Source organism: Protopterus annectens, chromosome 11.part0 (genome assembly GCF_019279795.1).
Source record: "Protopterus annectens isolate FY-2018-M chromosome 11.part0, PAN1.0, whole genome shotgun sequence".
Taxonomy (NCBI): Eukaryota; Metazoa; Chordata; order Ceratodontiformes; family Protopteridae; genus Protopterus; species Protopterus annectens.
The window spans coordinates 949,112,644-949,135,948 of NC_056745.1; the positions used below are offsets into that span (position 1 = coordinate 949,112,644).

Sequence of the window (23,305 nt, forward strand, 5' to 3'; positions counted from 1 at the left end):
TAAATTAAAAGAAAAGAAAGGTATTTTCATCCTACCTGAACCAGATGAGACTCCGTTTCCCCTTTTGGTTCGGAAACCGTCCCTCAGATAGGGATCAGAGAGCGGCCGGCCTCTTTCCAACGACAAATCAGTCGGAGGGCTTTCCGTCGAGGGAATCTTAAGATGAGAAACCCTCACCTGCGCAGGTTTTTCGGTCTCTCTGTTAGTCTGATCCATATCTTCGTAGAGGTTTCCAGCTCGAAGGACCAAAATGTCAGAAGAAAAATTCAAGCGAGTCACATCTGCCTCAGGTGATGAAAATTTCCTTTATTAACTGCTAACCAGATTACAGCAACATGTTGGCCAAGATGATCTCAATCTGATCAGCTTGGTTACTGACATCAACTTTTATACTTTCCTGTTACTAGCCAAAATAGCTTTTGTTACATTTCTAACAATTGACAGTTGGCTATGAAAAACATCTAGGATCACAATTTACCTCAGAAAAGAATGCTTTACCTCAAAACCACAGTTAGTGTAGAACGTTTACCTCAAAACCACAGCTAGTGTAGAATGTTTACCTCAAAACCACAGTGGTAGCTGGAATTTTCCAGAGCCTGCCTCAGTAAATTAACTCTTATTCAGAAGTATAGAAAACAGATGTTATTCAAGTTCATAAGCAAACTACATCTATCATAGGTAAAGCCCATATTTAATAAACATGGTTCAATGACCTTTTCTTACCAACACTTCAGCAAATAGCATATTCATTTTGCTAGATGGGAGAAAGAGACAAACAATAATAATGTGTTTTAAAACTTTTTATCTTAACAATATATATATATATATATATATATATATATATATATATATATATTATGTATATACATATATATATATATATTATGTATATACATATATATATATATATATATATGGGGGATGTGTGTATGTATAAAATAGCTAAGCGTAAATTTGCAGAATAAACGGCGTCAACATCCTAGTCAGTTAAAATCCGTGTTGTGGGAATTCCGAGCTGCTAAATGAGTCTGAGATTTTGGCCACAAGTCTTTAGATGCTGAGATCTACATCGACCGTTATAATAGATAAAATCAAATGACATTGGGAGAAGATATTTTGCAGCACATTAGTGCTTAATACCTTATATCTAAACATAATCACCATAAGCAATAGCAGCGTCAAAGGACATCTTAATAGTCTTAATGAACTCACTTATACCAAGTGTTAGTTACACTGCGTGCCAAAATTATGACGACAAAACAAAAATACTAGTGTCTGCCTTTATGGGTGTGTCTTTTTTATTGCTCCTCCTCATTTTGGAGAAATCCCACTACTGGCAAGTGTTCCCGCCGTGGCGGGACAGAGAGGGGCGGTTCTGAACGCAATTTGATTGGCGTTATCAAGATGGCTACAAATCGAGGTGGTGAGTAACATTTACGTTAGTTAATACATGTGTAACTGCTGTTTGTAGTTTTGTGCTTCTTTGTTATATCTGTGTTTCACGTGCCGTTTTCTTGTAGCTTTGTTTTAGAAGTTGAAAAATGCTGTCTTCAATTTATAAATATTTCTACCTTTTTGTTGGGATGCTTTCTTGGCAAAGTGCAGTATCCTTAACTTTTATTGGTTGTTTACTGCTTTCTACCGTGACTTAATTGTCTGTGTGGTTGGATATTTAAATGGGACATTGATACTATTGAATTCGTTTTGAATGTGTGCGGCTCTCTGTAGTACTGTTGAAGTTCTGTGTACGTACTTTATTTTGTGTGTTGGGTTAGTGCAGCGTTGCTATAAGCTCTACAGTATAGTATATTCTACTGTGCTACAAGGGCACATTGTTCCTATGGGTACAATTAAACGGTGCGAATTGGCCTATCTTTTATGTGTTAGTTATACTGTTTGCTGCGTTATTGCATTCTTTTGAATTTAATAAACTTTATTGCTCGACTGTAGTTAAGCATAATTTCAAAACTGTGTATAAATAGCTCAGTTCTGTTCCCTTTGTTGCCTACCGAAAAGAATAACATTGGCGTAATTTAAAATAATGCTAACTATAACTGACATTTCTGATTGCGAAACTTTATTCGTTTTGTTAAGTTCACAATATAGTGTTTAAAAAAAGTGTGTAACCACATATGTTTTTACATTATAAACGCTTCTTTCATTTTGACTTAACTGTTTCCTGTGGTTTTATTGCTTGCCGGGCGGTTTGTTTATTTTCGGAGAGTGTGGATGTCCTAGCTTAAACTTATATTTCTCGCGCATTGATTGGCTCTGTTGACGCACTTTACGTGCACCAGTTGTTGAAGTTTGACATGCTTGCTATTGGTGATATTTAGTAGTGCATAATGTGGAGGGGCAAGCGTGCGTCTTCTAAATCTTATTACTAAAAGAACGGTCTGTATTTTGAAACTTCTGATATGTTTCTTTTAGAGAAGTTAATGTTGTCTTATAGCCGACTCTGCGGTGTAGAACATGGTTATGTTGTACTACCCTGTGTGCCACTTTATGCTAATTGCATAATGGTATTTGGGCTCTAATATGACTGAGTTTCTACTTCGTATTATTCGGGTGCTGTCAGTGTGACTGACCCTTTGATCCTGTGGAGCAGCAGATCCTAGTAAAAATCGGTACACACAGTTTACTGATTTTTAATTTCCTTTCAAAACTGAAATAAAAATAACTGCAGGAACATTTTTTAGAAGGGGAATGTCCCCGTGGATAAAGACGTACAGCTACAGATTGGGGGCGGCGGCAGTTTAGAGTAGGGTCTGTAGTATTTCATTGGGAGGAGGCTAAGGTGCTTGCCTTCTAGACTGTAATAAATCAAACTGTGTGACCGAAAAGTGGTCTCCCTCCAAAGGTCAGGTTTTGTGGCAGAAATTATTAGGGTAAAAAGGGAAACTTAGAGCGGTGGTGATGTATGCACGGGATATACTTAAAAATGTGTGTTCAGAAATGCACTTTGGGTAGAATTCTAATTTTCTTAAAACGTTCAACAAATTGGTTGGCTGTGCTGGATGTGTTTGTGTCCTCTACTCGCACTTGAATAGAAATGAAATGTTCATCTTAATTTGCTGATATTGAACGTTGAAAATTCCCAGATTTAATTAGTAAAACAGTACACAGTGTCATCTTTTATGCAACATCATAGAGTTGTTAAAGTACCACCCTGGGTGTGCAGTAGCAAACTCTGACCTTTCCCATTGTTTTGAATAATCAGCTTGACTGACACTGCTGTATTTTTGGATGCCTGGGAAAGTTGTACTTGATGACTATATGGTACAATTTACAGACTCAGAAGCTGAGCATGGTGCTGGGAAACAATTTTCGAGTTTGTATCGCTCAACTGTTCCTTATTTTGGCTAGCCCACTTTTGTAAATCACTGATTAGTCTGCAAGTGTAAGGTTTATGAGTTTCTTATCAATTGCTCAAATATGCATGTTGTTGCAGGCTTGTTCTGTTAAGTGAATTAAGCAAATTTAAAATTGGGGCCGGAGAATTATTTTTTGCTTTGTCCAGAATTCTTGAATGAAATTCAGAGGTGTGTTGTGCGCTAACCCAAGCGTGTAGTAATTTACCAAGGTGCACAATAAAACAGGACCCCTGCCTTCTTGCACAAGTGTGTATGTTGTAGCAACAGCGGTTAGCACAGTATTCCATTATAGCAGAGTAATGTGGCTAGACTCTCCAGTGTGCAGATTTCATTTTGCTCAAGCTTTATTTTGGTTTAAATATTTCACTTTCTCAGAAGTGTGATATTTTGGGATAATAGTGATGAGTACAGTAAGCAAATAGTTCTAGTTATTAGTTATTTTTTATGAAAATACATTTAATGCTAATTCTGTTTTGTTAAACTTTGAGTGGTGTCATTATTTAGCTGTTAGCAAATTTTTTTTTTGTTTTGTAATTCTTGATGTACGACAGCTGTCAGCCTATGATTCAGAGACAGCTTTTGGTAGTGAATACAGTGGTTCAGTCCTCTTCCACTGCTCCATGCAAAAAAACGGGACTCCTGCTTTATCTGTGCATTTGTGTACTACATTGTGTGCATCAGTTAAAATTTGTCATTTTTCCCCACCACATAATTTTTATTTTAATGCATGTTGTCTTTCGTTTTTTCCCGGTTAGGGGTCGGCACAGTGGAACTCCGGTCCGCTAATGATTGGCAGTAGATTTTTACGTACAAAGTTGCCAGCCCTGACGCACAACCTTCAACAAAGGTACGCCCATTCACACATCTCCACACAGAAAACGCTTTAGCTGAGAATCTAACAGGACAATGTCTTGCTATGAGGCGACAACACTACCGCAGCACCACCACCGCAGCATTTTAATGCATGTTAAGCAGTAATATTTATTTTGTACAAATGAACTTGTCCTTTGCTCAGTGTATTTCAGTACCACATGATTTATTAATAATTTCTTGGTGCACAACTGTAAATTGACTGCAATTTTCAGTAATTTACAAAATAATGTCTTGGACTACATGAAAAGAGACTGGAGGAGCTCTCCAATCTTATAGCCCAGGCAGGTATGACCCTAGCCCTGAGTAGCATCCAGCCATCACCCAGAATGATACCACAGTACAAGGACAAAATGATTGACTTCAGCAATTGGCTAAGCTTCTGGTGTCATTCTAAGGGAATCCCAATATCTGTCTGGCTGGGATGACATAATTGAGAGACCATGATGCTTTGCCAGAGATGGCCTGCACCTGTCACCCTTGGGATTCTAAATACTGGCCAAGGCTGTTGCCACCCATATAGTGCCTTTTAAGGTTCAAATGACAGGTTCACCACCGTAACTGGTACAAGCAAGCAAAATCTGAGGGTAATGCTACTCGGTGCTAGAAGTCAAAACCTCAAAATGCATTCACTCGAGGCACTCCTTAAAATGGAGAACGTCATCTGTGCATTGACTGAGAACGTCATCTGTGCAGTGACAGAGATCTGGTTCAAGGCTCCAGAGCACCCCTGCATTACTAGGCTGTAATTCATGCCACACCATTCAGCCATCTAAAACACTAAAGGCGGAGGCGTGTCCATATTCATTAAGGATATCACAGGTCCAGGCTAGTTGTTGAGCATAATGCATCTGAGATTATCAAATTGCAGCTAACTCTGGGCAAGACCGCAATCCAAATTGTAACTTGCTACAGATTCCCCACCATGCCCCTGGATTCCCACTCCATTTCTTGATGCACTGGAAAATATTAGGATATAACCCAATACCCTCCAGTGTGCCAACTCTTTTGCTTAACTGTTTCTGGAATCCATAAATTCCATCGCATTGGATCAAATTATTCACACCCCCACCAGGGGCAGTAATATCCTAGACCTGCTCATTACCAACATGGGTGACCAGTGTTCCACACCAGAGTTAAATTCCTTGTTGGTCAGATCTGGCCACAAGCTAATCACCCTAGACATTCACATCCCGCCCCTACCCCCATTAGGGAAACCACAGTAAATTTCTCCTAAGCCAACTTCGCGCTTAAGAAGTGCCAAACAATGACACCCATGTAGATTGACAATAGAGGTACGACTGCTGAATCCTACACAAATGCACTTTATAAGCACTTGTGCAAGTGCATGGATCGTACTATCCCTAACAACCAAAAAAAACTGCTATAAACAAACTCTACAACAGAAAAAAGAAACTGTTGCAAAAAAAGAGTACAATTCCATGATTGGAGGAAGTCCCTGGTCAGCCTCACTAAGAAGCTGAGATCCCTCAAAATCCTCCCAAAGCTAGTTAGGAAAACAAAATCGCCACTGATTCTAAAGACAACCACAAAGCATTCTATAGCTATGTCAAGAATGTCAATGGTAACACTCGGATCTGCTCTGAGGTACAGCACAATGGCACTGCAAGGCCATGGAACTTATAAAACAAAGATATTGATAATCTGTAAATTCTGGACCCCACCCAGTTCGGGTTTGGAAAAGGCAGATCATGTTTCCTAAGCCTGATAGACTTTGAAGCAGTCACCAAAGTCGTAGATGAGGGTAAGGTGGTCCACACAGCCTATCTACAGCTCACCAAGGCTTTTGACACTATCCCTCACTCTGGAATTATAGACAAACTCACTAAACTAGGTATAAATCCTATGTCACAACATGGATTGCCATCTGGCTCACTGACAAGAGCCCACAATGTGAAAGTAGCAGACTCCAAATCCGACTTCAGAGAAGTGGAGTACCACAGGGTTAAGTCCTGTGTCCTCTCCTGTTTGGTATTTACTTTTCTGAAGTACAGGCTAACACAGAAGGTCTCTTGGCTAACAAAGTTTGCAGATGACTGCAAACTAGGAGCCATAATTGAAACTCCTAACAATGTGGACATCCTACAAAAGAGTCTCACTGAGACAGATGCCTGATGTCTAAGCCATATCCTCAAGCTCAATGACAAAAAGTGCATTGTCATCCCCCTTGGTAAAAGCTCTGTACCCATGAGCTACCACATAGGTGGTAATCTACTTAACACAGAAAGTCTGATAAGAGACCTTGGGACACAAGTGGACAGTAGTCTTTCCTTTGATAATCACATTGCTGCAGTAGTCAGGAAATCCTTCTACGTGGCACACCTCATCACAAAAAGTTTTTCGTCCAGGAAAAGAGGTCATTGTTCCCCTGTACTTGTCACTCAGACCCATTATAGAGTACAATGCTTCTTTTGGTGTGTACCTCGCAAGACATCTAGAACAACTGGAAAAGCTGCAGAAATACCTCACAAAAAGAGGATTACTGGCCTCAGACAGATGCCCTATGCAGACCATCTGAAACTCCAGCTTTACTCCATTGCATATCGCCTACTCGGAGGCTATCTCTGCCTAACATACAAATCTGTCAAACCCAGAGCTGTTGGACATGCTCCACTTAAGAAATCCCTCCGAGCTACACGCTCTAGGGACCTAAACCATGTCACCACAATAAACAGAACATGCTGGAGGGATAGATTCCTGTCCCAGAAACTTCCCACACTCTGGAACAAACTACCCATCTATATCAAAACAAAGCTCCTCATGAGTACTCCAAGAAAATTCTTGATTGGATGGGAAATTCCCCTCTGGGGCTCTGCTCAACAGGTGTACAGGAAAATAATTTTCTTGGGGGGCGAATGCCAGGGTACCTTTTTGGCTAGGCTTATATATAGGCCCTAGGGCCACTAGCCTAGTACCTACATATGAACAAAGTTAGTTGCATTCCTTGTAGTGAGGTACTGGATAGGTTGTGTATGTGGCTGGTTGGTAAAGGAGTTTGTCAATCACCGAAGCCATTCCTCATAGTCTGTTAAATGCCCATTTTTTTTTTTTTTTTTTTTTATCCATTGTATTTCTATGCAAGATGATATGTATAGTTTGAAGTGATGATGTAGAGAGAGAGAGCAAATGCGGCGAGAAATGGTGAGGAAGCACATTTTAAATGCTTATATTTTGCAGGAGTAGAGGGTAGGACTCAAGTTTGTAGGTGATTTTCCTCAATTGCTGGCAGTGCAGACTCTTATCGGAGTTGGGAGCCACGAGACCTTAAAGGGTGAGAGCTGGGTGGCTGCCATGTACATAGGCATAATTTATGTGCTTATGAGCACATTCGTGTTTCATTACCTGTGTGTGTGTGGGGGGGGTGTTCTGTGTTGTATTGGCTAATCCCTTTACTGTTAGTGGTGGTGAATTATCTTGGAACCTGAGGGTAAAGCTAGAAGAGCATAAGGCAGAGTTCGGTTTTCCTTTTACCTTCGTCTCATTAAACTACATTTTCACTTTCAGAACATTTTTAGGGTGGTTGTGGTGTAAATATTTAACCTAAAATGAGCCAAATTAACCCAAAACTAACCTTGAAATTGAGTGCATGCTATTTGTACCAACATTCTCATGTGAGAGGACTGCCTTGCTGAGCAGGCACTGTGATCAGTAGAAATTATTTTTCTTTTGTGTGATGGGATGAAGTACTTAAGACACCAGGAAATTTTGGGGGGTTAATTGACACACATTGCCGACAGCAGTGATGGGCTGAATAATGTGATGGCTTAAAACAATTCCTGCTTCTGACAGGGTTCCAGATGTTAATATGCAGAAATAAGGCATGCATATAATGTTTTGGGGTTGGGAGAATAGGTTGTGCTGAAATTACATGGTTAATGTTCTTGTAGAGCAGCTATCTGGTTTTGTTCTGCTTCTAAATTGAGTAATTTAATATTCAAACATATACTCGCAAGTGAGGAGAGTGTGTTGAGCAGATGGAAAGAGTACTTTGAGGGGTTGATGATTGAAGAGAATGAGAGGGAGAGAAGGTTGGATGATGTGGGATAGTGAATCATGAAGTGCAATGGATTGGCAAGGAGGAAGTAAGGGTAGCTATGAAGAGGATGAAGAATGGAAAGGCTGTTGGTCCAGATGACATACCTGTGAAAGCATGAAGGTGTTTAGGTGAAATGGCAGTGAAGTTTTTAACCAGATTGTTTAATGAAATCTTGGAAAGGAGAGGATGCCTGAATGGAGAAAGTGTTTTGGGAGGTGCTGAGCTGTAGTAACTACAGAGGGATTAAATTGATCAGTCACAGCATGAAGTTATGGGCAAGAGTAGTGGAAGCTAGGTTAAGAAGGGACGTGATGATTAGTGATCAGCAGTATGGTTTCATGCTGGGAAAGAGCACTACAGATGCAATGTTTGCTCTGAGAGTGTTGAAGTACCGAGAAGGTCAGAAGGAGTTGCATTGTGCGTTTGTAGACTTAGAAAGCATATGACAGGGTGCCTAGAGAGGAGTTGTGGTATTGTATCGGGAGTGTCAGAAGTATGCAAGAGTGATACAGGATATGTACGAAGGTAGTGTGATGGTGGTCAGGTCTGTGGTGGGAGTGACGGATGTGTTTTAAGGTGGAGGTGGGATTACATCAGGGATCAGCTTTGAGCCCTTTCTTATTTGCAATGGTGATGGACAGGTTGACAGGCGAGATCAGACAGGAGTCCCCATGGACTGTGATGTTTGCAGATGACGTGATCTGTAGTGAGAGTAGGGAACAGGTGGAGGAGACCCTGGAGAGATGGAGATGTGCTCTAGGGAGAAGAGGAATGAAGGTCAGTAGGACTAAGACAGAATATATGTGTGTGAATGAGAAGGAGGATGGAGGAATGGTGAGTATGCAAGGAGTAGAGGTGACTAAGGTGGATGAGTTTTGATTATTTGGGATCAGTATGGAAGAGAGGTGAAGAAGAGTACAGGCAGAATGGGAGTGGGTGAAGTGTCGGGAGTGAATTGTGACAGACTAGTACCAGTAAGAGTGAAATGAAAGGTCTACAAGAGGGGTAATGAGACTAGCTATATTATATGGGTTTGAGACAGTGGTAAAAGACAAAAAGGCAGGAGTTAGAGCTGGATGTGGCAGAGTTAAAGCTGTTAAGATTTGCCCTGGGTGTGACTTGGGGTGGACAGGATCAGGAATAAGTATATTAGAGGGTCTGCCCAGGTTGGAAGGTTTGGAGACAAAGCCAGAGAGGCAAGATTACGTTGGTTTGGATATGTACTGTGGAGGGTTGCTGAGTATATTGGGGAAAAAGATGCTAAGGATGAAGCTACTGGGTAACAGGAAAAGAGGAAAAGGCCTAAGATGAGGTTTGTGGATGTGGTGAGAGAGGACATGCAGGTGGTTGGTGTGACAGAGCAAGATGCAGAGGACAGGAAGAGATGATCCGCTGTGGTGGCGACCCCCTAACGGAAACAACCGAAAGAAGATGATGAATATTCAAACATTTTTGGTGGTGGTGCAGGTAACTTATTTTTTTTTTTTCATTATAAATGTACACAAATGTACATGTAACAAATGAAAACTATGGTGTTTATATTCATCTATGATTCTAAGCTGTGGCTGTGTAGCGTTGCCTCACAGCAAGAGGTTCTCCCATTCGATTCTTGGCTGGAGTGCCTTCTGTGTTTAGTCCGCATGTCCTCCTTGCGGTCGAGTGGCTTTCGAAATACATGTGTGAATGGGCATGCCTGTTGAAGGTTGGGTGTCGGGCTGGCACCTCGGCACTGTAAAAATCTACTGCCAATGAGTGGACCGGAGTTCTGCTGTGGTGACCCCTAACTGGGAAAAGCTGAAAGAACAACAACAAAATTCATCCATTATTTGTTTCAGTATTTGTTCAAAAGGTTTTCCAATTTTTGCCACACAATTTTTTTTTTAGTAGTGTTATGAGTTCTATAAGGTTTTCAGTTCCTTTATTAGAAAACTTTTGCCAAATTAATAAATTCTTTAAACATTCAATTTTCCAGTTCAAAGTAATAACTTTTCTGGCAATTGCAAGAATTGGCCAGAGTAGCTGAATCAAATTTCAGTATTACATTAGGTATAGGAACATTGAATAGGATTAGTGAGTTAGAAATATGACTTATCAGACCATAATGCCTTTATAAAATATCAGACCATAAAGCCTTTACAAAATGTCTGAAGTCTTTCCAGTATTGAACAACATTTCTACATTCGATGAACATGTGAACCTAGTTGGCCTCATTTCCAGCATTTACTTTCATTCGAGTAGAAGATTTATTTCATGTGGAGTATAGAAACTCCTATTCATAAATTTCCATGTATGCAATCTTTAATATAATGAAGAGGGTACCATATGATTTGTGTCTTAGGAACTTTAATTACAATCAATTATATTCGTTATTAAATATTTGCCATTAAGAAAGATGATCAAACTTGTTAAATAAAATTAATGTAAAAGCAAATGAACTCTACCTATTCGGTATTGTTCCTTAAATTTATTTTCTATAGTTCTGACATCAGTTATATGAATCTCGTGTATTATTTTCCAGCCAGATGTGTATAGGTAGGCGAGATCCAATGTAATATTACATTTATTACGGCTGATTTGGAATAAAGGTCTAAACTAGGGAATGCTATCTGATTACTGTTCCAAGCTCTAATGTGCCATGCATATTCCATCCTAGTGTTTAAGGGGAACCGTAGAAAGTAACATGGAATTTAATTTTTTATATATGTTTTTGGGAGGGGGTAGTGAGATTGTGTAAAATGCTTTCCCCAAAATTATACTGTGTACAGTGAAGGAAATGTGCAAGGCGAAGCAGCAGTTTTTAAAATAATATGGCTTGCTTTGCAAGAACAGTTATTTTTTGTACATGTTCGGCTTAGATATTAGTAACGTATAGCTGTGTGCTTTACTGTAAAGGCATCCTGTTATAGAAAAAAAAAGGAAATTGACTCTCTGCTTTCAGATGCAGAAATAAATAAAATGCAGACAGGTCAAGTGACACAAAGATTACTTAGACTTTTGTGAAGTCTTCAGATTAAGCGAGGACCAAAATAGGGCTTGAAAAAAACATGGACTTCTCATGGCACAGACAGAAACCAGAAGAACAAGTCACAAGGACATTAAAAAATAACATTAGTTGAAGAGTATATAAACTGGACGGTATGTTTACTTGGTAGTGACGCTCTTCAAGTAGTATCAATGGCTGTACATAACAGATTTAGGTAAAGTTAATTGGAGCATATCCTCCATTGTGAAGAGCATTTTATTCCATCTTTTGATTAGTGCACTATTGGTGGTTATTAAATTGTTTAGTTTAATACACTTTCCATGTTCTCTTTATACTGACACCCAAATATTCTAATACATCATTCTCTCAATTTAACAGGCTATTCTCTTGGTTTTTTGTTGATCTTTTTGTTAATTTAGTAAGGTTTTTGGATTTATTATGATTAAATTTAAGCCCTGAAATTTTTCAGACTTGCTTAAGGTATTTATAATATGCAAATAACTATCAATATCACCAAACGTTAAAGGGAGAGAGTCAGATTCAGCTTACAGAACACTTTATACGACTTATGCACTGGTGCAAGAAAAAAATAAAGTACAGCTGTTACTGAATCTGCACTTTTCTGCAAATTCGCTGTTTTTGCTTCATGAGCGTCCAGTTCTCTTACTGTAATATCACTCGGTGTGATGTCATGCACACCCCCTTCTTGAACTAAGATCCTATTTGACACTTCCCATGATGGTTAATTCTGTAGGGAAGTACACACGACCTTGCTTGGTTCTGATCATATCGGCTTCCAGCCGAGTTGACTGAGTTTGTGGTAAACTCAAGGCAGTGGTTATTACTGTCACTGTTTTGCTACAATATTCAAGAAAAGGCATTAACAGAAAAATTTTGACTGTACCAAATCATCCTTGTTTTCTTCATTTTAAAGCTGTTTAAGTATCGCTTTTAATCATCTTGACATGTTAGGAGAACAGCTGGCTTTGCATCAGTATGTATTCTGTGAATAAGAAATATGACCATCTAATGTATGGCAATACTGAATGTAATACTCTGCTTTGCCTGGAAGTTGAACATATTGTGGAAGCTCCAACGCTTATCCAGTCAAGTGCATTCTGGAATGTTGGGGACAATTGAGATGTACAGTTGCTAATGATAATTCAGTTTTACATGAGTAGTGTGAAAATTGCGCACTTCTGGAGAAGAACAAAGAAATTGTTGTAAACTGCCCAGCTGAAAGGGTTTCAGGTTCCAACCACAAAAGAGAAAGCGGAACAATTATTTTTTTTTTCTTCAGAGAATAGAATTCTTCTTGCACCGGAGACATTTTTAGCCTGACAGTTTGCAGCTACTTTATTTTGCTGTTGGAACATTTGTCTGAAAAGGCACAGGCTAAATTCACATTGTGTCTTTTTTTTAAAAAAGATTCTATGGATAATTTCAGCATTGGGGTAAGACTGATGCCATGGGGGAGGGGGTCACACAAACTCACAGACTGTGAGTAAAATCAGCCTGAGAATTTCATAAATTCTTACATAGTCTCGCATAATGTTTCCACAATATTATTTATGCCATACCAGTCATACAAATATTTTATATAAAACAGAAAAAACAACAATGCTGTGATAGTTTGAATTAATTCCTACGTAACAGCAAAGATGGAACTGCTAAAGCTGCATTATCTGCTCTTTCTTTAGCTTGTTGAAAGCATAATTATATTATTTTAAATATTCTCACAGGTCTTGATGAGCTTTAACTGACTCATTGTACACATTTCCAGGAAGGTTTTAGTGCATATGATTTCTTGTTACTGGAGTGTCTGGTCCTGTTCTTTTTCCCCTTGCTTAAAAAGGGTGTTGGGTACAGCCTTTATCGACAATATTTTTGATAATTTTGTGTTAAACTGATTTTTTATTTCCTTTGACCTTGAATTTAGCCTTTGCAATGCTCACTGGAGATTGTGAATTTTTTGTTGAACAGTGTTTTTCAATTGGAACTCCCCAGTTTACTTAATTTCTGTCTTACATTTGTTGACCAGGAAAAGTCTGACTGGGCAGAAGCCCATTTTCAGCAGAGGCCCAGGAGAAAAAGCTCCAACTATATATAAAAATTAGAAAAGTATGCAGAGAAGATGTTGGCAGTTATTTTTGATGTCTTTCAAATATTTTACAAACACTTTACGTACAATGATGCCAGGGGAGTTGACCAGGACTTAGTTGCCATGCCATTTCCCTCACCTGCAAACAAGACTAAATGCCAAGTTTAAACCAGGCATTAATGAATCCAGGTCTATGGCTGGTGTATTAAAAATGAGGGCTCAGTGTGTGTGTGTGTGTGTGTGTGTGTGTGTGTGTGTGTGTGTTTCAGCATGCTTAAAGTGTTTGTAAAATATTTGAAAGACATAAATCCATTTTGAAATGGATATATGATGCATGCTATGTAGTTTAACATCAGCTGAAAAATGCATTTTTATTCAAGCATCTCAGCAGTAAGAATTGCAGTTTTAGGGTATTTTTTATTGTGCAAAGTATTTTAACAGTATTTTTATAAAAAAATTCTCTAAGGATTTAAGTACTCGTCTTTTTACATGTAAAACTAGCAGGATATGATGACAGTTCTTGGTTTCTTTAAATGCATTTTGAATTGCACCAATATGACTCTGATGATGCCTGACTATTAGCAGGTGAAAGCGCTTAGTCTAAGGTCCTTTGTGTATGTTGGATCCTTAAATATCACAAAAAAATCATGTTTAGACTATTAGCATTTAGTAGCATAACCTTTAATTTGTGTTTTGTTGAAATTTTTATGTTGGTAGTTTTAACCTATTCACTAAAAAAAAAAGGCACTATAAGGGAGGCACGAAGCTTGAAGCCCAGGTGCGACAGATGCAGGCCATCTCTGGCAAAGCATCGTGGTCTGTCAATCGGATCTTCCCAGGCTGTCAGATACTGGATCCTCCTGGAATGACACCAGAAACTAAGCCAATTGTTAAAGTCAATTATATTCTGTTTGTATTGAGGCATCATTCAGTATCCAAACTAGTTGAAACCCAGGGTAGTTCAGATAATCAAACTGTTCGCATAATCAAACATGCATTGAACTGGATAAAAAAAAAAACTTCTAAAATCTTTTTTTCTGCACACAGGGAATATGCTTTTCAACCATTCTGTGATTCCATTGGACAATGAATATTTTTTTCACACAAGGGAGCTACAAGCTCAAAAAATGCACATGCAAATATGTATAATGTTTACATATTCAGACTTCATGATTTTTCCTACCAGAAAACTTTGGAAGGCTGTGTTCATGAAATTGACTCTGTACTGTATGCCATTGTAGTGCCTCAAGTGGTCCTGCTAGGTCTTGTTTTAGGTTATTTGGGAGGCAACAAGGGATATTTTTGGGGACCATTGAAAGTTTTTTGGTCTTAAGCGAGTACCACCAGGACCTGTGCTGTGTTGATAGTTAGGGGATATGCTAGAAAGGATTTCACAGCAGTGGGGGGTACACCAAAGCAACCAGTATAATACACCCATACAAGACCAAAATACTGGTGATGGCACGAGGAACAAAATAACAAAACTTCTTTAGCATATACCTTTTCTCAGCACTTTCATCTTATGACTTCAGAACTAAAAACATCACAAAGTTCTCTACTTGCTTATTAACACTTCATTACATCAACCACTTTTAAGTGCAACAGTAAAATTTAAAGTACAACATCATGCAATCTTAAAACAACTTATTTACATATAATTAGTAGTGGGGGTGAAGACAGATTTGCTGTGTTGCCCTGATCAGTGAAGTTTGTGCCTTTTACCACCAGTTCTCCACACTGCTGGCTGTTTCCTTTAAGGTCAGCATATCTCAAATTCTTTAAACAAGAAATGGGTGCAAAGCCAAAATAAGGGGAAGGGGGAAATGTCACAAATCAGGGATCATTTTAAAATATTACCTATAATTCATTTATTTGTTAGAGGAATAAGGAATAACTATATTTCCATCAACAGGGATTTCCTAAAGATTAAGTACTGAACTGAAATGTCTCACTCGACTGACTGATCTTCAGTGATGTACTAGAAAATCAAAACATTTTACAAGGAGAAGGGTAATGATATGTGGCAAAATTAGGTAGAGTTGAGCAGTACGAAGTAGTTTATGTCCAGTAGTATTGCTTTCATTGTTTTTCAGTCTGATTTTGTTGTGTTGGTAGCTGTTTACTTCCACAGACTTCCTTCCCTGAGTGTAATTTTGTCCTAGTTTTTTGACAGGACTTGTTACGTAGCCTAATATTCTGAGACATCTTGTATACTGTACTATAGCATTTCCTTGGTACTTTTGAAGTGAAATATGCTCTCTGCTTTTTGCTGTCCTATAGAGATTTAGGTTTTGGTATAGTTTTCATGTTTCAAGGTAACACAAACTGAAGAATGAAGAAAAAGCTTCTGGAAATGAGCTGGAGCCAAAAAAGTGACTTGTTCACTAAAAACAGTAAAATGAAGCACTTTTCGTTTGATCAGTGATAACAAACTTCTTCAGACATACATTAATTTGATTTCTTTTAACATTTTAATTAAAATAAACAGTCGTGATCCCAGACATTTAAATTATTTTCTTCAAGAACTAGTAATATGATGTATATTGTAAACAAAACCTTCAATTGTCTTTCTTAGAACCATGGAAACCGCCGTAAACAACTGTGAAGAGTGGTAGAGAATGGTGAAGGCTGCCAGTCTAGCCAGATAATTATGTATAAAATTCTTCATTTGTAAATATGAATGTTGAACTTAAACAATGTGGCAACATTGCCATCTGTTGTAAAGAAAGCCAAGTCCAGTATTTCTTGTTGGTCCTTTGAAATTAAAATTATTTCTTGACTGCCTTTGGTGTTTACAAGTCTGCTTCAGTTTGGCAAGATGAAGGCTTCCTGCCTATTGTTTTAAGGCTAAAGTTAATGACCAGAATTTACATGTGGAATGTAAATGCAGTTTCTGTCAGCCTGGGAACACCAGGAAAGTGCAAAAGATGATGTAATGTTTTAGCAGAACTGCAGTTTCAATTTAAACTGTGAGAATCTGAGGTTATTGAGCATTTTTGTCTGGACTATCCAACTCTGCACTCTGCCTGTGTCTTGAGTAAGTTATCTTAGAAGTGTGTTTTGTTGTAGAAATAGCTAGGACTATAAAGATTAGACTGTTTTCCTGTGATGTCAGAACTGTACTACTGATTTATTTTAAGCATTTCTGTGTGATCTCTCGACTAGCACTGACTGTGTAGTAGAAAGTATTGTCTTGTGGTTTTAATTATTAAATATTTTAAAACCTTTTAACTGTGGCTGGTTTGTGTAGAGATAAGTTAAGCTTTGAGTACATTGCATGTATATAAAGATTCTGTACCAGGTCACTCTAATAAGCCTTGAGACTGTTTAGTCACACTTGCCAAATCGATAGTGATATTGCACAGTAATAATTGGGCACCTTTTTAAGGGCCTTTGAGTAGCTGATAAATATTAGTTGGGTGGTGGCAGTAATCACTACTGTATAGTGGATTCTGCATGTCCTCCCCGTGGTAGAGTGGTGTTCGAAAGATGTGTGAATGGGCATGCCTTTGAAGGTTGGGTGTTGTGCTGGCACCTTGGCAACATAAAAATCTACTGCCAGTCAGCGGACTGGAGTTCCACTGTGGGTGACCCCTAACTATATGTACACTTGGTATAATCTGTCTGAATAGACAGCACAAAAAATGTGGTAGAAATTTCTTGAATACCGATCATGTACACTTATAGGCATTCATGAATGCAGTCCATAATGTGACATTAGTTAAAAAAACACAGATACAACTTGTAAAACAATTTAATTAGAGAAATTTTAGACAGTTTTTACAAGTTAAAGGTAAGCTAATATAATACATACAGGAACTGCAATATGAAATGAGGGAAAAAAAGAATATCGCATATCTAGATAAAGTTAGGAAGTGAGTGAAAAGTGGGAGTAAAAAGGTGTAAAGTATGAATAGGAACTTGTTCATAATTAGGGATATTGTTTATCCTGCAGTTAAGCAAGAACAAAAACAGACAGATTTTGGCTAAGAACTGTTATTTCAGAATGGTTTTAACACAGAATGGAGGATGACCTGATGGATATGGATAAGGAGTTCTGGGCCTTTGCAACATGGTACAAGTATAGATCATGCCCAACAGATTTGATAGGTTTGTGGACAGAGACGTTTTTCCTCACTGGATTATAATGACAGAGTCCAAACACAGTGGTGTCGAATGGTATTTAGTGCCAGGCAAGCAGATGTATGCTGGATAATTTTATAGGTGGGAGGAAGCAGTGTATATGTTAGTTGTTGGGGTAGTTCTAACCAATGTAAGCTTTTATTGTTATACGGCTGTGGGTGCTGAAAGGGGTATTTGCTGCATATTTATCTATTTTATTACAACATTGCTTAACTTTTTCTTTTTGTGATGCTTGGAGGTTAGTAAGAATAGAAGAGTGCTACAAAGTAGTGAGGGGAGGAGGTAAGTAGAGGCAAGTGTAGTTTTAGTTGTGTTGGTGAGAGTTTTTGGATATGTAAAGCATTCCTAGTTTTTGGTGGTAATGTTTGTATATTCAGGTCCAATGTAAGATTACAGGTTCATAGGCAAGTAGTACACTAACTGTCCTTGCAGGTAATTAAATTCAGACAATTTCCCTTTTTTTGTGTGATCAAAATAACATCACATTTGGTTCTAGATTGGCCTTACCATCCCATGGTATATATTACCCCTAATGAGAATAACTGGGCTCGTACTATAGATATTTTGAGGGGACCTATGCATAGGATAAAGCATTTAGTAACTGCATTTGCCCATCAATAGTACAGGGGAGAGACCTGGGGTAAATTTTCTGTTTCCCATCCATAGATCTAATTTGCACTTGAAAATGGACAGGGGCAAACATGTGGTTGGGGAGTCTGTTCCGTAGCAGCAGTATCCTCTGCAAAATATACCTGTCATTGCAAACCATTCTATTGATGTTGCAGAAGAGGTTTAGCGCTTTAGACAAAGTATTTCTGATGTGATTTGATTTACTGCTGGGCAATAAATCCATCAGTAATGGGTTGAAGGATCCCTTGTCTGCCAGACGCAGGTCACCTCTTAGCAGCCTGTTGGATACTTTCAGTTGAGTCAGGCCAGGCTTGTTTCCTTTTCAATAAGTTATCTTTGTAGGCATTACAGTTATGTGTTTGAGCAGATACATGCCAAAGAGGCCATAATATGCAATGACTGGCCCAATGAGGGGTGAATAAAGGGAGTAAATGACATCCTAGATCTAGACTCAATCCCTTACTTTATAAGTGGTGCATTATAGATGGACTTTCATACAACAATAGATGGATGTTGATCAAAAGTGTATGTATGTGTGTTCCTGTTTAAATATGTGGAGGGAAAATTATATGCGACTATGATGGTGACATTGTTGTGTCCACTTGTTTATGTGCAAGTTTGGTGGTGAGTAAACCTCTGTTCATCTTATTGTTGGATTTACAGACAGCAAGGTTATAGAAGTGTCTCCTTTTCCCCATTTTTATTCATTCTCACAGTTGGTATATATATTAAAGTGTGAAGTTTAAACGGGGTGCTGTAGGGGGCTTAATCTTCTGCAAAATCCTTTTTTTCTTCTTCAGAATATGCTGTTATACATATTAACTCCAACAGTGTCCAAACGAAAATATACACAATTACATGCTGCATTTCACTGAACTTATGTTGACTGCAGTACAAACTGAAATAGAAACAAGTATCTACAAGAAGTTTTTTTTTTTTAAATAAATTTGACCAGCCACGGTGCTTTCATGGTATTAAACAAAACAGCAGAGGCAATTCTGTAAAATAATGTGAATTTATTAAACAAGAAAAAATATTGCATAGACACTTCGTTATCACAGCTATGATAAAAGCTGTTCACTCTCTCATGTTACTTCTGCTACAGTTCCAAGTAGGTTTCGCACAGCTTCTTCCATTGTGAATTCTAGTAGAAAACTTCCAGGCCACTTCAAGTTCTTCCAGCTTGGCTCTTTGTTACATCACACTTACCAGACCCTCTGGTCCAGCTACTAATTAATCTTCCTACGTCAAGAAGCCAACATCCCTTATTACCAGGACCACAGCCCTCCTTTTAATACATCATATAATAAGATTATTGCTTTTTAACAGAATTCTCTTTGGTAACCTTTCTAATGCAAAACCATTTCTAAAACACTGTGTACAGCACAGTTTACAACATATTATTTACAGTATATGTCCTCCCCGCGGTTGGGTGGGTGTTCGAAAGATGTGTGTAAATGGGCGTCCCTTCGTTGAAGGTTGAATGAGCTGGCACCTCGGCGTTCGTCAAAAAATCTACTGCCAATCATTAGTGGACTGGAGTTCCGCTGTGGTGACGCCTAACCGGGAAAAGCCGAAAGACAACAACATTCTATATTTACAACAAATTATTGTATGGTGCCACAACATTATTTTATCATTGTGACACTCGCAGAGCAAGTACCATAACCATAACTGGATGGACAACTAGCCTGGGTGTGAGTGGTCAGGGGTTACAATCAGCCGTCAATTTTCAGTGATTGCCAGTGAATGTCTGCCAGAGGAATAGGTTTAGAAGATTAGTGTGATTAGACTGCAGTCCTTTCTGCTACAGTTTATAGCAATTTAAGGGAGGTGTTTTCAGTTTCTTTTTGGTATTCAATTTAGTAAGTATGAACTGCCAAGTGTGACAAATAAGATTCATGTGAGGTTCAATACTCACAATCATGCCTTATTTTTGGTATAACTGACCTTGTAGAAAGTGTCCTTGCAAGAAGCTTTGGTACAGGTAGATTGTGTGCAAAATGTTTGAATCATATGAACTGTCTGTGGTGATACACAGACCACCTAGCATTACAGAGAGTGAAAGCCCTTCCTGTTAATATATTCCAGGCCATCTACATCTGGTTGATCTTTGATAGTAACATTGGTGCAATCTGTACTTTCTGTGACCTCAGAGAAATGGATGATGTCATAGAATATCCTGTACACTCTTGGTACTCTCCTCCCTGCTGTCCTGAGCAGCCATTTATGGTCTTCCACATATTTTTCATATGCCTGTGCCTTACGGCATCTATAAGCTACCCCTGTCCATAAGGGCCACAAGTGATGAGACTGGGTGAATGTGCAGTTTCCCATCCATTGGTCCAAACTGCATTTGAATAGGCTTAGGGAAAAGCTTGGTTTCACATTAACTTGAGTCCTGTTTCAGAGAAGGGGTAACCTCCTGAGATGTTTTGTTTGTTACAGATGGGATTTAGATCCTTAGATCAGGTAATTCTAGTGCTTTTTGTTTTGATAATGTATAGCAGATCCAACATGGCTGGATCAGAGAATGCCTTGTTGGTTAAGCATAGATTGCCCCTCAGTAGTCTGTAGGAGACCAAGTACGGGGAAAGGGCTTAGAGGTGGTCTGCATGGGACATGTTATTTACATCCTGTATTCTTTTCATAGGTGTGTGCTAGGCTAATGGCCTGGAGCCTTTACAAGCCTAGCCCCCCCCCCCCAAAGATTGCCCAAGCACTGTGCCACCCGATGTTAGCTCACAGTGACCCATCCAGTAGGGCAGCAGGAATGATCACTGGCATGAACTTCCTTACCCATCCACTCGTCAAGATCTCTCTTGAAGAGGGCCAGCGAGGTGATCTGCTTGACATGAATGGGAAGTGTATTCCAGAGTATGGGCAGTCTTTGGGAGATGAACCTGTCTCTCATGCATGTTCTGTTAATTGTGGTAATGAGGTTGTGATCTCTGTGGCGTGGGGGGGGGGTTGGGATTTCTTTAGGTATAGCATTTCAAGTAGGGCTAAGTTGGACATGATTTTGTAAGTCAAGAAGAGATCACCTCTAAGTAGGCGATAAGTGTTAAGAAAAAAAGTTTTAAAAACATACTGTTATTTGTCTTTTTCCTCTTCTTGCAAAGTGAACATGTTATTTGTTGGGATATGCCCATCAAAGATGGGCCTCATCTGTGAACAAAATGCAGCATTGCGTATGAACCTGAATGATATTTGTTTTCTGCATTTCAGAATAGAGAGATTTGGTTATAGTTTGGTGAAGCCTGGGATAAGGATGTACGGCCGAGTAAGAGTTAATTTACTGAAGCAGGCTGTGTGTTCTGGAAAATTTGAGCTACCATTGTTGAACTGAACATTCTGTACTAACTGTTGGTTTGAGGTAATTTGTGATAAACATGTTTATCCTATATGTTTTTCATAGCCAACTGTCAACGGTCAGAAATGTAACAAAAAGTTGTTTTGCTTGCAGTATAAAAGTTGATGTCAGTAAACAAGTTGACCAGAGGAGATCATCTTGGCCAACATGTTGTGTAATCTGGTTAGCTGCTAATAAAGAAGATTTTTCATCACCTGCGGCAGATGCGACTCGTTTGAATTTTTCTTCTGACATTTTGGTCCTTCGGACCGGAAACCTCTACGAAGATACTGAGCAGACCGACAGAGAGACCGAAAAACCTGTGCAGGTGAGGGTTTCTCATCTTAAGATTCCCTCGACTGAAAGCCCTCCGACTGATTTGTCGTTGAAAGGAGGCCGGCCGCTCTCTGATCCCTATCTGAGGGATGGTTTCTGAACCAAAAGGGGAAACTGAGTCTCATCTGGTTCAGGTAGGATGAAAACTAAATTTTCTTTTAATTTAACCTTGTCGACAAGGGTTTTATTTTTAGTTAAGGGTGGATAGGATTACTTGTTAAGATTATTTTGTTAGGATCACCCGTTAAGATAGCCCCATTTTATAATAAGCCCTGTAAAATAACTTTGATACAGTCCTAAAATAAGAAATTTAGGGGAAACATGGGTTCGAGTTGCTGCAAGTGTGAGAGTGATGTCTGTTTAAATGTTGATGCTAAGTATATGAAAGGTTTAAACAAAAATAATGTTAAATTTTTGAAAAAGTGGAAGTTGAAATATGATTTTGATGGTACCCTGAATAAGAATGCCTGTGCAAAATTGGTTACAGATTTGAAAAGAGACGCGGGAACTAGAACTAAAAAGCAAAGACAATTGAGATTTCCCCAAACACAAAAATGGTTAGAAGAAGCAAATAGACGAGCTATAAAAGAAAAACAGTGCCAGGAAAAAGAAAAAATAAATCAAAAGGGATCACTGGTGCCAAGTGGAAAAGTAGCTTTATTTTTAGATAAGGAGGATGAGCATACAGTTTGTGCGGTACAAAGGCAGGCAACTGCCCCACCGTTTGGGGAAATTGCTGCTGCTGTACCGGCGGAACCTCCTCAATATCAGTCTGAAGATGTGGGTTCTGTACAGCAGGGTGGGTTATTGGCTGCTCAAGGAAATGTTGTGACTCCTCCAATTTACCCGCAAATTCCCGTAGTACCCAAGGTTGCTTTGCAACAGGTAGACCAACCTATGCAGTTAAGGTCAGGACCAGCAGGGCAAGGACTTTGGGCCATTAAACTTTGACTACTCAGAAGCTCTTCCCTTAATACAAGTTGCAAACCCACAAGCAGGGGATGTTGGACAAGAGCCAACTATTTTAGTTTATCGTCCCTGGGCTAGAGAGGATCTAAAACGAGCTACAGATGGTATTCCTCATCCCAAGGTTAATTTTCATAAGTTTTCTGAGGACATAGTTGGTATGCGTTTAAGTTATCATCTAAATGGTTTAGAAGTAGAACAAGTAGTGAGACAAATCCTCAGTCCAGATTGGCACTTAGTTTGTGGTACTTGGACATGTAAGGCAGACGACGGCACTACATTAAAGCATAATTCTGGGGTGTTAGACATGTGAGTCACTGATCTGTTAAAGAGAATTTCTGATAAGTGGCGTCCAAGAGCAGAATGGACAGTAATAAATCACTGCATCCAAAATGATGATGAATCTGTAGATCACTATATTGTAAGATTGACAGAAGTGTTCAATAACCATTGTGGAATGATGATTCCGCAGGATCAGACCAATGATAGTCCG

The 23,305-nt window shown here is 38.9% G+C and overlaps 1 protein-coding gene across 1 annotated transcript in view; it reads left to right on the plus strand.

Moving 5' to 3' along the window:
• Positions 1-1,250: 1,250 nt before the first annotated feature.
• The window catches only part of SUV39H2 (SUV39H2 histone lysine methyltransferase), a 1,013,666-nt gene continuing 991,611 nt past the window's right edge, over positions 1,251-23,305 (plus strand). Inside the window, exon 1 of the mRNA XM_044088331.1 lies at positions 1,251-1,423. Coding sequence (XP_043944266.1) covers positions 1,405-1,423 — 19 coding nt within the window. The 5' untranslated portion in view covers positions 1,251-1,404. The remainder of the gene's footprint in view (positions 1,424-23,305) is intronic.